Below are 16,584 nucleotides of genomic sequence, written 5' to 3'. Positions count from 1 at the left end.
GGTATTGATCCCGGCAATGCACGTGGCCGTGGCTCATTCCCCTGATAGGTGGAGAGTTGACCAATAAGCGGAGCACGTCTCTTTGTGACGTAGGAAAGTGTTGAAATCTGGATCCGTTTTTTTCAGATCCGTTTCAGCCACTTTTTTAGAGATTTGGCGAAGGAGGAAAATAGAGAGGGTTGTGTTTTCTGACACTTGGTGAGTTCTCTGGAACACCGGGGACACATATTCATGTATAAAAGACGTCCAAAGGTGCATTTTGCATGATAGGTCCCCTTTAAGTCTGTAGAGTTGTATTTTGAAATGTTGCCTTACACCTTATTGTGTATCCTGTGATTTTGATATTACCATAGTCCAACTGTAATAACATTACAATACATTTTTTGGCCCTAAATATTTTAGATATTAAAACCCAAAGAAAATATTTTAAAACGTTTTCTTTCTTTCCTCAACAGACACTTCCTCAAGAGAAACAGATCCACAGAACTGATGCCGAATTCCTTCACAACCTCTGACTCCAGTAGCCACCAGGAGTGGGTTTCTGATGAATGCCTTCCCCGGGAAAGATCCCAGAGTTGTTCCGGTAAACTCTTCTCAGGACAAAGTCAAGCCTGCCGGAGTAGAGTAGGTTCCTCTGAAAACCTCATGCTAACACCCAAAGAGGGGCCCCAAGCTCAGCGCTGCAGGGAACGACCAGAAAGAAAACCTCTTTTGCCAAACCGAGACCTGAATTTTAAGAACAGATCGGATCAACTCTCAACGTTTTCTCTGAAGTCGCCACTTGGAACTACAGTGCAGCCCAGCAGCAAAGAAAATATACAAGAACCCAAAACACGCAGAATGAGCTCTCAGACTGTCCCGTGCATGAATGCAGTAACTCAACTCCATGCCGGTAACAGCGGACTAGAAACCATCAGGAAGACTTTCTCTCACTCTGTGGGGCCCAGGTTAAAAACAGCTCTCTCCAAAGTTTTCAGAAAACCAGCATCAGGTGTGAATGGAGCACAAGGCCACAAACGTCCGGGGAGGATAGCGAGCAAGTTTCACTGGAGACAAAGAAGAGACAGGAGCCTTAAAGATGCGATGATGAGCCGAAGCAAATGTGCCGTTAAATCAGCTGTCTCATGCGAGGAGCTTGACCGAAAAACTCAGTTTGAAGACATCAAAAACAGGCGCTGGCATAGTACAGAGGCTCTGATGAGCAAGACCAGCAGGTGGATAGAGACACAGCAGGGACTGATGCAATGGGAGGAAAAGCAAGAAGACAGAGATGAAGTGACGTCAGACTGTGAGAGCCTTTTCTCTCTCGATTCGCTGTCCTCTGCTTATGTGACGGCCCTCACAGAGCAGCTGAGACACGAGGAAGCAGCTCAGAGCGAACCAGAGAGTGAAGACAGTCAGATGTCTCGAGATTCATTAGTTGTGGAAAGCAGTGGGAAATACAAAACAGCGGAAAAACGTAGCAAAACAGTAGTGCCAAAGTACTCATTTCTGACAGATTCATCCTGTTCAACCATGAGGCTAAATAAAAATGCAGGAATCAGTTTGGATCGAGACGACCATCATGAACCTCAGGTAATCCCAGCAGAGACGTGTTGGAGCCAGGAAGACTCTCCAAAATCAAGACTGGGAGCAAGGAGAAAGCCTCCTTCCCACAGCCCATTAGCAGCAGATTCCAGAGGCAGAGACATTGTACACAAATTGACTGAGGACTTTGGGAACATGCAGACCACTTCCACTGTTAGCCCACGCTCCCTGAGCAGCTGCCGTGTGAGGGAGCCAGAAAACATGCTGGCACTCACTGATGCCTGGTCCTCCACTGATGCAGCAGACAGTCCCAGGATTCTTCCAGATTATCTGCCTTTCCAAAGTAAATTGATTTTTAAAGGTGAAGAGAGCAGTAGCACTCCCAGTCCAACCAGCCTAACCCAGTGCGGATCTAGAAGCTGTAGCTCACCATCCACCAGCACTGAGGGTGTGAATGTAACGGTGCTAAAACATGGTCTTGAAGTTGCAATTAGTACATCAGATACATTGGATTTGAAAGACTCTCGGATACTAACAACACCAGATGAAGCACTAGGAGGTTATGAGAGGCAATCAGAGGAAGAAATATCCCAAATCGCAAAGTCACTCATAGATACTCCAGACTACAGGTGCATCAAAAGTCCAGCCACCTTATTAACCTTAAACCAAACCACTTGTTTGTCACCCTCTGAGATCCAGTACACCAAAAAACAAGCATTAGAAGTAAATAAGGTATTTAACGATGTACATGAGACGGTGTCCTCTGACCTTGAATCTCGTGTGTCAGGTGGTCCTACTAACCGAGGTCAAATATTGAGCAATTTGTCGAACGCTGCAGGTGCCTTCAAACCATCCATCGAAGATAAGGTACTATGCAGTTTAGATGGTGCCGAAAAGCTGACAAATGTTCAGCAATATGAGTTTGGGAACACCAAATACGTGTCTTTTACAAGGGACACACTGTTGGATGAGGCTGGAACCAAAGTCACTGAGCAGCACATTTCACTACAGCAGGAACTCGTTAGATCTGCTTGTAAAAATTCCAGGAAGAGGAACAAAGACCAACAGGAGGCTTTCATCGGGAGCCTGAAAATTCCAAAAAGGAGCGACGGCGGAGAGCTCGTCACTTTCTGCTCCGCTCCAGTTGGCAGCCAGGATGATTCTTGGCCTGATGACAATGATAACACCAGTGACTCAAAAGGGGAACAGTCTGCCGCGGAAGCTGACAGCCCCGGATTTGATTATGTTTGTATTGATGGCAGCTTAATACAAGAGACAATGGCTTCAGAGGCGTCGCCAGTTTCTGATCCCATGAGCCGGAAACTTGGACGTATCTTTGAGGACTCTGAATGTCGTGACAAGAGTCCACAGAGAGGTAGCTCAGCGGGGGAGAGGGAAGTAGTTGAAAAGAAAGATGTATCAATACCAAAAAATACCAAAGGTGGGGAATCACAAATAGATAACCCCAAGAAACATCAAGAAAGTACAAAACACATATGCAAGTCAGATGCTATTTGTAGCGCCATTGACCGGAGAATCTCAGAAGTGGTCAAAGAGCACATGAGATTGTCATTGATTGGCAGCGATGATGGCGGGAAGAGTAGAAGTCAAAACACGAATCCCTTGTCATTCTCTGCATGTCATGTTGGCTGTAATACTGATGAAAATAGATGGATAGAAAGAGAGAGTAGAGATGAAGTGAGTGAGGCGGTGAAAGAAGGAGCCATCCTCAACGAATGCCTTTCACTGGAAAGGATGGTGAGTGAAAACAAGATGGACGAAAGTGGACAGCTTGCATCAGAACTGCCAGCTGAATTGAAGATTTGCCATGAGAGCAACAGGCTCAAATCTAGTATAGGAACACAGAAGATCGACCATGCTCATAATTTGTCTGATGTGACATCCAACAAGCCAGCCATGGATCCTTATGTTTTCCAAAAGTCCTCTTCCGATAACAGCATGCTATCAAATCTGGCAATGAATGGCCATGGAGGGTCTGAGCACTCTTGCAACCCGGCCTTGCAGCCAATTCGGTCGTCCTCAATGAGTAATTCCTCTATTCATTCTCAAGGAAGCAACACTGTGGAAAAAGATGCTTTGTGTCAAGAAATTAATAATTCAGCTAAACAAAAAGTACCATCCCAACTTAATCCGGTCATCGGTACTACATGCTTGAATCAAGTGGACACTCAGAGCTGGTATCGTGTAAATGATGTCCGTATGGGAGCCTCAATGACTGTTGAAGACAAACACAGTCGTTCGCACAAACAGAACTCACAAGGGACCGTACAAGAACATTTGCAAAATAGTCCAGACTCATCCGAAGCCATTCAATTATTATCGGATGGTCGAAGTCAATTCAAACCTGACAAACGCAACAGTAGCCAGAACACATCCACTAATGAGCTTTCCTCTATGAAATTGTTGGCTGTTTCTCCTGGCTGTAATGGAGATGGTGAAACAGTCAACCCAACAGGAGTCAAACCACGTATAACATCAGAGGACGAGATCAGCTGTCCACAGACTCATGCAAGTAACTTGTCTCACACTTGTGTGGTCAACATGAACTACAACAACAAATTGCAAAATGTAAAACTATGCAAACAAGATATTGTAGCGAAAAATGACAAAGAGACAATAACACCGAAGATCTTCGCAGAATCGAAATGTGAAGTAAGAATTTCTGGTTCTATGCAGCCTCAGCAAAATGTACCGAAGGGGGTTGCCATCCGAAGTAAAAGCTGCCATGGATCTTTTATGTCCAACCAGGTAGAGCTAAACACACCTGGTGATGAAAAAGATCATCCTGCTCTCATGTCTAAAAAGGCCAAATCGAAGCGGTTCAGAAAGACTAAGATCCAGACCTATCCCACCTCTTCCTCTGAGTCCTCTCCTAAATCGTCAGATGGGGATGATGAGGATGATGAGGATGATAAATCTACCAGACAGCCTCACAGCCGGCTCTCCTCTAAATGGGTAAAGCTTGGTAATGGAAAACAGGAAATCGATCAGAGTACAGGTGAAGATGCAGATGTATCTTCTGCTGTGTGTGTCAGCACATTTAAAATGCAGGCTGGTTTGGCTGGAACTCAGGGTAAAAGTGAAGTAAAAGCGAGTAGAGATTACATCCAAAAAAGACACTCTTTACCCCCTCAAGCAATGTCACAGAGGACAAATGCAGAACAAATCATCCCAAAGAAAAGTGACCCGCAGCAGGACTCCTCCATGCATTTTGCCTCCAGTGACATCAACCCTTTTGTTCACCAGTGGCAAGGCGGTGACTCGGACCAACACTGTTATAAGAACCCAGCTTTCGGGAGTGCTGCTGACCTCTCCTGTAAATCTCCACTTCTGAACAGCACTGAGAAACGTATAACAAGATGCTGCAGTGTGGAGAATGGATTGAATGGGCAGAACTCGCCTTTCTATTCCCATCTGAGCACTTACGCCACCAACAAGGGGCTCTCCAGTACGCTCAGCAGTATAGAAGATTACAAGGAACAGGAAAACGAAACATCTCAGCGATCGCCCCGTCAACAAGCTCCCGCTGATATTCATAATCATCTAGCCAATCTTTCAGTGAGCGGCAGTTCTTCAAGTAACGATGTTCAAAATGGTTTTGGTAACAACTCCAGTCAGGTGGATGAAGTGATGGTTGTGTACTCGTCTGAGCAAGAGTCACAGACAAGCAAAACACACGCTCAAAGAAGAAGAACATGTGAGCACAGCACTCAAACCGAGCGTGGCCTTCAGATGGTAAATATTGTTCCAAAGAGAAGAGAGCGGCACAAAAGGAGTTACACTGATGTACCTGCAAAAACCAAAGACATTAAAGAATCTCCAACGTGGGCCAGTATGGAAAGCATGTCGGCTCACCTCTCAAAGCTGATCCACAGCACCTCCGACCTGCTGGGGGACGTCCAGGAAATGAGAACAGGCGAAGCCCTCAAGTCCAGTCTGCGGAGGAGTGTTAACGTGTCAAATATCAGCCTCTCTTACAGCGAGTCTAATGGCCACATACAGAGAGACTGCTCGACTCAAACAGCCGTAGATATTGGGATCCAAACAGAGAGGTGTTCAGCAGCAGCAGTAGAGAGGGAAATCGCTGCTCATCAAACGCCAAGTGAAAGGTCCAAATCTCATGAAGTCAATGTCATTGTCAAAGTGATCGGTTCTGAGGTTTTCAGTGTTTCCCAAGACAGAAATGTGCACTGTGCTGTGAAGAGAACAGATGAAAAGATGCAGAGCATGCTTGACCTGAGCGTTAACACCTCTGCTGCAGCACAAAGGTCCGTCTCACACTCAGAGAATGTCCCTCAGAAAACGGCTCCTTTAAAGTCTGCGGGTGAAAGTCAAAGACATGTAAGATCTGCTTGTTCTAGAAGCTCAAAGCAAAACACGCCCGAGGCAATCTGCCACAAAAGTGCTGCAATATCTGAAATCTCAAGATTATCGAAAAACGGCTGCCAAGGAAATCACAGTCCCTCTTTGAGAAATGACCCACTGCTTTCTATAAAGAAACAAGCAACATACACAGACCGGGCATCATCCCCGATACGCACTGTGGGAACAAGATTACATTTGAAACCGAAGGGAAAGCAATCAACACTAAATAAACACCCTAGTTCTGAGAAAGACAACCTTACTTTGTCTTCTAGCAAACAATCTGCTCGCACAACTGTTTCACAAAATGGTCAAATGTGCAGACAGGATTGCGATGTTTCCTCTTGGAAATCAGAATCTGTATCACTAGAGAAGGTGAGTGAAATGAGCTGCTTAAGCCCTAAAAGCTCAGATAAGTGTTCTTTAAGCGTTATTTCATCAGAGAGTAGATATTCAGGCACAGACAGGAGAGATGTTTCCTATGAAGACTCCAAATGGCAGATGAGATCTCAGCAGTGGAAGACTTCTGCATTAACAAAAGACTCAGCAATGCCGAACAACATCTCTCCCATTTTAAGACCCACTGATATGCACAAACAAGCTCAAGCTACACATGGGAAAACATCAAGAGCTGCAGAGGACCCTTTAGATATTTGCCATGATTCCTACAACCTATCACAGGTCAGTTACAGGACTGATGAAATTCAGGAGGATGATGCGTTGTCACTGGCACCCAGCGAGTGCAACACAGACATCCTAGTAAACATCAAACCGATCACCAGCCTGTCCACGTCTCATCCCCACCAGATAGCCCCAGAAGACCTGCCAATGCACAATAAGTTCACTAACTGGACCGGCATCAGCCTACGACAATCAAAACACTCCAACAAACCGGCCATGTGTCTTACCAAAGAGCACGAAAGGAGTAGAAACTGCGCTGAGTGGAGCGAGATGGAGAGCTTTGGCTCAAATGAAGAGTCCATGGTGCAGAGCGAGAGAAGGACGAGAGAGATAGAGAGGCTGCGACAGGAGAGGGAGCAGGTGATGGCGACGGTCAGCCTCAACATGAAGCAGACCCCGCTGACTGTGGAGCTGACGGAGGCAAAGCTGCACTACGGCCTGGGAGAGACAGACACGATGTTAAAGATGTTGTCCCCGAGGAACAGAGAAGAGATGGAGCCACCTGCCTCTGAGAACACCAAACAGCAGCTGTATGAAAGGTATGGATACATCTACTTAATAATGTCAATACTGATGGGATAACATTGCTTGAGTTTCTTCAAAAACTCTTTACAAATAATCATAATGTTTATTTTTTTAATTTAACAAAATAGGTATCATGTCTTAGAGTTTAAAAGCGGTTAAACAATGAAACTGATTTAGATTTAAAGTGTTAAAGTGTGAAGCTGACCGTTGAGCGGCCCGACCAAGCAAGGAGGCAGAGGCAGAACGTCCCAAATACAACCCGGTGTGGGCATTTATTAAATCATAGACACATGATTCACAGCCTCAATATTGCTGTTCTCCCTGAACACAGTCAGCAGCCACAAGGATCTCACACACACCACAAACAGGAAACACAGAGCCTAAATACCCACAGACTAATCAAACCAACAAGACACAGGTGAGGGGGGAGGAGACAACACAGGGCACCAGGTGAACACTAAAGTGAAAGTGTTAAAGTGTGAAGCTGACCGTTGAGCGGCCCGACCAAGCAAGGAGGCAGAGGCAGAACTTCCCAAATACAACCCGGTGTGGGCATTTATTAAATCATAGATGAGGAAATATCTGATCAATGTTAACAAGAATACAAATCCGAACACAAATCAATGCTAGCTTTTAAAACCTGTTGTTGTTTCTACAAATCGTTGTGGGTTGTAAATGAACAGGTAGTGACATCTTAGTCCTCAAAATGACATAAATGAAATGCACAATTTGGAAAAAGCTTCATCAGAAATGTCTAATGTTTTTACCTCAAAATGCATTCTTGTAGTTATTATATTTCTGTGAATCTCTCCTCTCAGACACCGCAGGAGTATTGAGGGTTTGAGGCAGGACAGGGAGGAACGTCTCCATATTTCCCGCAGAGCTCGCAGTCTGAGTCCCAGCAAACATCCTCGCTCCTCCCCACCAGAGGCCGTCTCCACCAAGGTGTCTGCCGCCATGCCCAGTCAGCGTAAAGAGTCCCTGCAACAGAGCACTCTACCAGAGCCTCCAAAAGCAGAGGGCCAGTGTCCGTCTGACATTGAGCAGCTGTTGCGTGACTACGGCCGAGCCCGAGAAGAAGCCAGGACGGAGATTGCGAAGGCACGAGAACGACTGCGAGAAAGAACTGAGCAGGAGAAGAGGAGGCTTCAGCAGCAGGCCGTTTCCCAGGAGGCCAAGGTCAGTTTTTGTGTCTTTACAATGTCGTAACATGTAGCTTTATTGGCAGAAATAATCATGTTAATATGAGATTCTGCCCATTTGGCAATAAATGAGGGAGGAAATAATTCAATATGAATGATTCAGTTTAATTTACGACACCACGGTATTTCAAAAATGTCACCGTCCCATCTCCCCTGTGTGTGGCAGGATGACTCGAGGCACCGGACCAGAGTCAGTAACAGCACCCTGTGCACCGGATCCAGCCTGAGCCTTTCCTCTGGACCAACGTCCGGGTACAACAGCGGCAACACCGCACAGCTGCTGCCCGGCAACAGGCCTCTTCTGACGGGACAGGTTGGCACACTTAAATCTTAAAGGTCACCTGTTATGCAAAATCCACTTGTTCATGTCTCTTCCACATCAACATGCGTCCCCTCTTCTTCATGTCTCTTCTACATCAACATGTGTCCCCTCTGTGGAAAGAGATTCTGAAAGTTTCAGGAAAAATGATTCTCTCTCTTTTTATCCTGATCCATTTCTATAAAAAGAAAATGAGCTGATCAGATTTTGGCCACTTCATGATGTCATAAAGTTTTTTTGGCTTGTGTAACCATTAGCCAATCAGCAGCCAAGGTAACCCCCCCCCCCACCTTATCACCTGAATCTCCTCCTCGAGCACCATTGTGTTCTTTTCAGCTCCAGCTCGGAGCCTCTAGACCACTGGTCTAGAGGCAAGAGCTTCGGAGCTAAGAGGCGGCATCGCTTACGTCTCTCTTACGTCGAGGACAGGGGCATGGGCGGGATCAGCCTCCTGAACAACAACAAAATGCTTGCGTGTGATGTTTGTAAAGTTCCAAGTAAAGTTGTCCCTTGTAAAGTCGTCCGATGCCTTCCATTTCGTTTCGTAAGAGGATAACCAAAGCGAACAGTGCTTCAATACAATCGGCCATTGTTGTTGTTGTCGATGTGAGGGATTTCCGCGCGGTTTGGATTTTATGAAGCAGGCACGTAAACAGTGACGTCATGACGCAGCAGCGGCAGCTCTGGGCGGTGTGAACAGAGCGGGAGCAGAAAAGTGAAACCAGAGCTGAACCAGAAAAGCTCCCGCTCGGAGCTAGAAAGGGAAAAGCGCTGGTGTGAAAGCCGCATCAGAGGGGCGTGGGGAGGGGCTCCTTATTTTCATCTAAAGTAACAGACAGAGAATCAGCACTTATAAGGGGATTATGGGTAATGCTGCAATGACCTGTTTGGTGTTTGGAGCCAAACACTTCAGAGACATGTTTTGTACATATCTGAGAGCTATAATGTATTGATGAAAAACAGTATAATAGGGGACCTTTAAATCTTAAATACTTAGTCTTAACCCTAAAGTAACTGTTAAGGGAACATCTTGGATTGTAGTTACACTGCAAGTATCTTCTTTGAGGTTTTGTCGTCATTCTCTTTTTGAATGAGCTGCAGATAAATGTGACATTATTGATTTCCTTCAGATCACAGCGGTACAGGATGAAGGGCTGAAGGTCAGGACACGTCCTCCTATATGTGGTCCTCAGAGTGTAAAGTCACAGAGAGCCTGGCTGTCTGCCCATGGTAAGGACTGGACTATGATCATAACACCCAATTTCACTATTCACTCTTCCACTCTTGATTCACAAAGACTTTGGAGATCCTTTCCAAAGTATGTATCCCCCGTCTGTGACTAGTGCATCACTAAACACTGTACATTCTCTGTATTGAACTTCCATGTTAACATCCACGTCTTTTCTAGATGTCCGTCTTGAGCCTCCTCCTGTCAGCGGGTTTGATCCCCTCATGACTTCATCTCCATCCCCCACAACTACACGCCAACGCACCGCTTCTTTTGGCTCCTCCTCTTCCATATCCTCAACCTATCAAGACATCACATCCAGTCTCCTCGGTCGAGCTCTGGCTGAGGTGACACAGACTTACATTTAAATGACTTCTTTGTGCTTTGGATTTCACTGTAATTGGTTCATCTTTATAATGGTTGCCCCTTTTTTTGACTACTCTCTCAGATGTTTGCCTCAGGTTGAATTGTAAATGTGTTTCTCGACAGGTGCGACTAGCTTCCTCTGGAGATTTGAGCAACCTGCTAATGGGCAAGGCCACGGCAGGCTGGAGGTATGATCAGTCATTCTCTTTGATAGACTCATCTGCCTTTGAGTCAGATTCAGAATCGCCTTACTTTTCTAAATGTACAATGTAGGCTAGGATTTTAGTTGATGATACAGCGCAGTGAAACAAAATAAGAACGTTTAAAGGTTTATTTAAAGAAAGTTTAGTACATTCATTATATATAATAAAGAATGCTATGTTAAGCTGGTTACTTTTGGGCCTCATGTTAACCCTTATGTTGTGTTCGGGTCTCCCGTGACCCGTTTCAAGTTAAAATTATATAATAACTACGCTCTAGTTTTTTTTATCGGAACAAGGCTTCATGATATCCTCCACAACAGCTATATAAACACTACAAAACTGATTTTTGACAATTTTTGCCAAGTCTGAAGGTCTCTAAAAAAAAAAGTATATAATTTGGTCTTCAGCAGAATTGTTGTGGGTGACTCGAGGTCAAATTTGGCCCAATCAAGATTCATCTTTGACTTTAGACACCCCTCCCCCACCTCCTTCATCCACTGTAACAATAATTGTTCGCAACATGCACCTGGTCTCCCCTCCCTCTGCCCCCTCCCCCCACGGGAACTCCACCTTTCTCAAAGAATATGTACACTAACACTTGAACCTGAACACACACATGCACGTGTGCAATATGTGTTTTGGGGCCATAACGTTAAATTACAACAGGATTGTACGGTTATGAATGCATTATAAGTTAGTTATGATGTAGTTAAAACAATATTGGATGATAGTCATTTTGTTTTTGTGTTTTGGACTGAGATAAATCATGAACGGTAACAGCTTTTGAACACAACACAAGGGTTAAGAAGGCCATTGTAGAGGATGTGTGGTGGATGGTGGGGAAGAGTAAATGCCTTTGAACAAAATAAGACAAGGACTGTCTCTATCGAGAATAATCAGCTGCAAAGTCGAGGAATTATTAAAGATCTTAAATCACAAACATCATTAATTTTCAAGTGTTTTTACTCTGTGTTTATATAGGCACCAGGGAGAAGAACGAGGGGTCCAGGCTTTCTACAAGCCCTCCACCAGCCCGTCTGTGCACAGTTTCCTGGGAGCCGGGGAGCTGGACAGACCTCTGCTCAGTCTGTGGAAGATAATCCGCCAGCTGTCGAGGAGCCACATGTTCCATCAGTCCGTGCGCTCTGTGTGGACTCGACCACTAGATGACAGCACTCAGCTGGGTGAGTCTGCTCTGTCAAAATCCACACATGGTACAGTACGGGTGGAGCAATGTATCAGAGTAAATTAAGTCAAGAGCTACACTTAAAGGTAGGGTAGGTAAGAATGGAGAAACCAGCTCGAGTGCGCTAGAATTTGAAAGTACGCAGCCGAAAAGAATCTGCCCCTTCCTTCAGACTTCCTTAGCCCCTCCTCCAACACACACGAACGCACACATGACCAATGAGGGCACGAGATAAGTTTGTGCACAGATGGAAGGCTGACAGGCAGGTAGGCCATCCAGTTACTTTAGCCGGGCCGGCTCAGATGATTGGTCGTGCTTTTTACAGTACGGCTTCCAGAGATGACATTTGTTTTATGTATTTATTGTCAAAGCATTTAATATATTCATTGCTATCGGGATGTTAAGAGCATTCCATGGAATATAACAAAAAGTGTTTCTGAAGTGAATTACCTACCCCACCTTTAAGTGCACATTTAGAGTAGATGTACTTTACCTCATTATCTTTGTGTTATGCCACTTTAAATGTCTATTCCGCTACAACTCTGCAGGACTTACGCCACATTTATCTGACAAATATAGTAACTAACTTCTTTATAAATTAAGATTTAACAAAAACATACAGTATTTTAAGGGATTATTAATCTAAATGATTGAATAAGCCACATCTCATCCATCTACAAAAGTAACATTCTGCTTAAAAGTTAATTAATCATTGTAATAGTTAATTATATAATATATATGCTCAATGCTTTTTAATTGAGCTTTTTTTTTTCACTTTAAGAACATTTTGCTCATTTATACTCATACTGTTCCCTAGGTAACAATATGTCTCAGTGCCTTCACTTGTTAAGGAGTTTATTTGCATAGTAGAAATACTACCTTTACTGAGTTCATATATCTGACCGCTCCTCCCCTGGTTAGTACAGCGTTGCTTAAATGTGAGATGTTAATAATGTTGTGAGTGAATGTCTTGCATCCCAGTATATTTTTATAATCAGTAGACATTAAACAGTAAGATAACACACTCCTCAAGAAAGTGTGAAATAAGTTATTTGCAATGGGAGAATCTCTGAAGCATGTGAGGAAAGAGTCGACCTTATCATATTTGTGTCGTTGCAAGAATACAAATATAGAAAGGTATTTACAAGTTTGTTTTGCTGCCAAACTATTTATATCTTTGCAAGCTGTTTCTGTACGTATTTTTGCTCCAAGTCTTGCGTCTGCATGCATTAGCTATGAATAGTACAGTAGAGTACAGTCCCATTCATCACTGACTACTGTATCGTATAGCATGTCCAGCTTTATTCTCACACCTGCGCTATGATGCATTAAATACGTTTGAAGCATCATCGCCCTCTCCTACGTCATCGACTCTGCTCTCATTAAAAGTAGTATTTGTGTTTACACAGTGACGTAGATTATATCATAAGAGATCTGCAGAACTTTGCCTTTTCTCTGAAGTTGTGAAATCAATTCCTTTCTAACCTTGTTAAGCAATAACTTGTTATTCCATTGCCTTGGTTATTTTATATTTTGCTTTATTTGAAGGTTTCATCCCTTATTTTCCACACATTCTGACACTTCTCTCCGTGTTATTGTTCAGTTTATATACTAACAGATCCGTCCTCCTGCCACCTCAGCCAGCCGCGGGACTTCTGCTGCATCAGCACTGAATCCAAACAGGTAAGCACAGCTGCAAAATAAACCAGCCGTCCCTATGATTACTGCTGGTCACACTTGTTCATTATCCACTGGGTGTTTGCAGCATAGTTGTACAGAAAAATCACGCTTCACTTTAAATGGATAACATTCTGTTAAGTGTCATATTAGTGTGGCTGGAACACAGGATACAGTGCTGTCTTTTTTAAATGAAGAACAATTCATGATAAATAGCGTAGCATTGAGTTTGTCATCCACAACATGTAGAAAATACTCTTTAAGCCGTACTCATGCTCATACAAAAAACAATACCCCTGAGGCGGAGGGTGACTCAGCTGCTGGTTATCAGTGTCAGATTCTCCTGGCTGATCAAAAGGCTGCGCTGCCTGTTTTATTGATGATTTTTTATATTGCTCTCTGCCTCAGGGTGGCTTGTGCGTGCTGGCATTGCAGTCCGTGTTCGAGGAGTCTCTGCCTCGACCCAGTGTGGACGCCGTTCGGGGGGAGATGATGCCCAGCTGCTGGGTCCTGCAGCCAATTACACGTAACGGACAGGAAGCCACCAGGGTCATCTACCTGCTGCAGGTGAGCGATGCTAGCTATAAACTAATCTGCAGGCTGATATGTGTGTTGGGCTCGCTAGCAACATCTCATTTTAAGAGATAGATAGATAGATAGATGGTCTTCGTTAATGTCTCAACACTCGTATGGAAATGTTTCAGACACAGGTTTTTTCTAAATTAACATTAACTCCAGGCAAACCTCCGAAGAGCGGATGTGAAAGTGCTGATTCATTATTATTATTATTCAACAAACTTGCAATGCATGGCTTTTTGTATGGCAATAAGATTAAGTACAAGAGCATTTGTTCCCCAGACTCCAGCTAAGAGAAGCAAATCAGACATCAGTACTCTACACCCACATGATAATTCCACTTCTGCAGGCTGGACATTTGCCAGAACAAAAAACAATCACAGATGTTCCTGCTCAAAAATATAATGAGTTCTTCCTTGGGCCTTGTTGCATCCTCCCACCAAGTTTAATGTAATCCTGCTGACTAACAACTGAAGTGAAAACCTAACCTCCTAGGGGAGGTAATGGAAATCTGATACACATCAAACAGCTAATAACCTCACAGCCCAGTAGTTTGTGAATTGCAATTTATAAGAGGTCAGGAGTCCTATATATTAGCACCTTGGGATTGCTTTTAGCAATGAAAGGTGCTTTACAAATCAAATGTATTATTATTATTATATACTGTAACACATTAAAGGAAAGGGAAAATCTGAAAACCATAATCGGGCCGATTCAAGATGACCATATAGGCTCAATTTAAAGGTCCCCTATTATACTGTTTTTCATCAATATATTACAGGTCTCAGATATATATACAAAACATGTCTCTGAAGTGTTTGTGCAGATTATTGCAGCATCCCCTCTGTTTCAGCCCTGTTTCCAAAGAGCTGATTCTCTGTCTGTTACTTTAGATGAAAATAAGGAGCCCCTCCCCATGCCCCTCTGAGAGATATTTGGTTAAAAAGAACACAATAGGCGTGTTCACTCCCTGTTTTCCCCGTACTTTTCCCGTTTAGTTCCGTTAGTACCCCTTATGTTGCGTTCACACCAAAAAGAGTACTTAGTGCCGGGAACTTTTACCCCCATTGTTAGTGCCTGCTAGAGAGGTGGTACCAAAAAAGTACCAATTTCTATTGGCTGGGCGAATTGCAAACCACGCCCTGTAAAACTCTGCCATTGTATTTTTGGCATTAGCATTATGAGCATTAGCATTAGCCTTGCGCACCAACGGAGAGAGAATAACTTATGGCAACACAAAAGAAAACATGGGAGCGGTGGAGTGATGAGGAGGTGTCGGCGTTCTGGCCATTTACTCGGAAAGCTTCAGTCGAAGCTGCTGGGAGTCCCAGCAGCTTCTACTTCCGGTCGGGGACTTCGGGCGGCAGTATACGCCGTGAAGTTGTTTGCGGCCTGCCAGTAAACCCAAAGCAGAAGAAGAAGTGACGTCAGCGGCTCATTAGCGTAATCTTCCCTCAGGGAACTTATTCCGGTGTGAACGCGATCTGTACTTAGTGCCCTGGGGTACTAAGTACGGCAAAGTACTTGGTGTGAAAGCGGCTAAGAGTGCTCTTGTTCAGGTGATAAGGGGGGGGGGGTTACCTTGGTTGGTGATTGGCTAATAGTTACACAAGCCAAAAAAACGTTATGACATCATAAAGTGGCCAAAATCTGATCAGCTCATTTTCAGACAGGTTTTTATAGAAATGGATCAGGACAAAAAGAGAGAGAATCTTTTTTCCTGAAACTTTCAGAATCTCTTTCCACAGAGGGGACACATGTTGATTAGGGCTGCAACAACTAATCGACTTAATCGATTAAAATCGATTACCAAATTAGTTGCCAACTAATTCAGTCGTCGATTCGTTGGTGACGTCATCACGTGTGTTTAACGGCCCGTCCACACAGCGGCGTGCGTTGAAGCTTCCAACGCTTCTGCCCATTCACTTTGAATGGGGTGACGTCACTTTTAGCCGAACTGCATTTTGGGAAGCGACGTGGAGCATTGCTGGCTTCAAAAGTTGAGCAATGTTCAACTTTTGACGCCTCGACGGAGGCGTCAGCCAATGAAATCCCGTTTATGCAAATCTGCCAGTACAAGCGCTAGCCAATCAAAACCGCGTGTATGCTGGGAGAGACTACGCAGGTCTTTTCCTCATATTCCAAAAAATGGAGGGAAAATTCATTATTGTGGTAGTGAATCACCCGGTGCTGTATGATCAGTCTCTGTTCATCTACCGGGATACAAACCGGAGGAGCGAGGCATGGAGGGAGGTGGCAGAGACAGTGGATGAAACTGGAAGGTTTTCGCCTGTTTGGGGATTTTATATCCAGTTTACTTCGTTTTAACTTTGCTATTGCTTTGTATGTCGGGGGCGGGAGATTCATGTGATTGGTTGTTGGTCGCGTTGCTCGCAAAAAATCCCCAAGCTTCAGATACGCCCACCTCCAAGCGTCAACGCACGCTGCTGTGTGGACGCTCCGTTACGCACTGTTAAGCTCCAACGTTATCGGTCTTTTTATCGGTACTGGAGACATTTAAAAAATATATGTCATGTATTATTGCTATAAAAACATTATATCGCAGTCTTACTGTCACCAACTCGTTTCTAACATGCAAAAAGACAAACAAATGCGTCTATGGTGTATTTTCGATCAGACGAGATCTCTCTCCCCCGTCTGTGTGCGAGGGGGCGGGGCAGTTTACACACACGCAGCTGCGACATGCAGCA

The 16,584-nt window shown here is 44.3% G+C and overlaps 1 protein-coding gene across 1 annotated transcript in view; it reads left to right on the top strand.

The window, feature by feature from the left end:
- The window catches only part of stard9 (StAR-related lipid transfer (START) domain containing 9), a 63,524-nt gene that overhangs the window by 43,970 nt on the left and 2,970 nt on the right, over positions 1-16,584 (top strand). The window contains exons 22-30 of the mRNA XM_034235312.1: positions 456-7,130; positions 7,935-8,295; positions 8,485-8,631; positions 9,768-9,867; positions 10,046-10,212; positions 10,355-10,419; positions 11,416-11,618; positions 13,224-13,303; positions 13,706-13,864. Of these exons, the coding sequence (XP_034091203.1) occupies positions 456-7,130; positions 7,935-8,295; positions 8,485-8,631; positions 9,768-9,867; positions 10,046-10,212; positions 10,355-10,419; positions 11,416-11,618; positions 13,224-13,303; positions 13,706-13,864 (7,957 nt within the window). The remainder of the gene's footprint in view (positions 1-455; positions 7,131-7,934; positions 8,296-8,484; positions 8,632-9,767; positions 9,868-10,045; positions 10,213-10,354; positions 10,420-11,415; positions 11,619-13,223; positions 13,304-13,705; positions 13,865-16,584) is intronic.

Source organism: Gymnodraco acuticeps, unplaced genomic scaffold (assembly GCF_902827175.1).
Source record: "Gymnodraco acuticeps unplaced genomic scaffold, fGymAcu1.1, whole genome shotgun sequence".
Taxonomy (NCBI): Eukaryota; Metazoa; Chordata; class Actinopteri; order Perciformes; family Bathydraconidae; genus Gymnodraco; species Gymnodraco acuticeps.
Note: the sequence above shows the minus strand (reverse complement) of the source record. Positions and strands in the feature narration are given on the sequence as shown.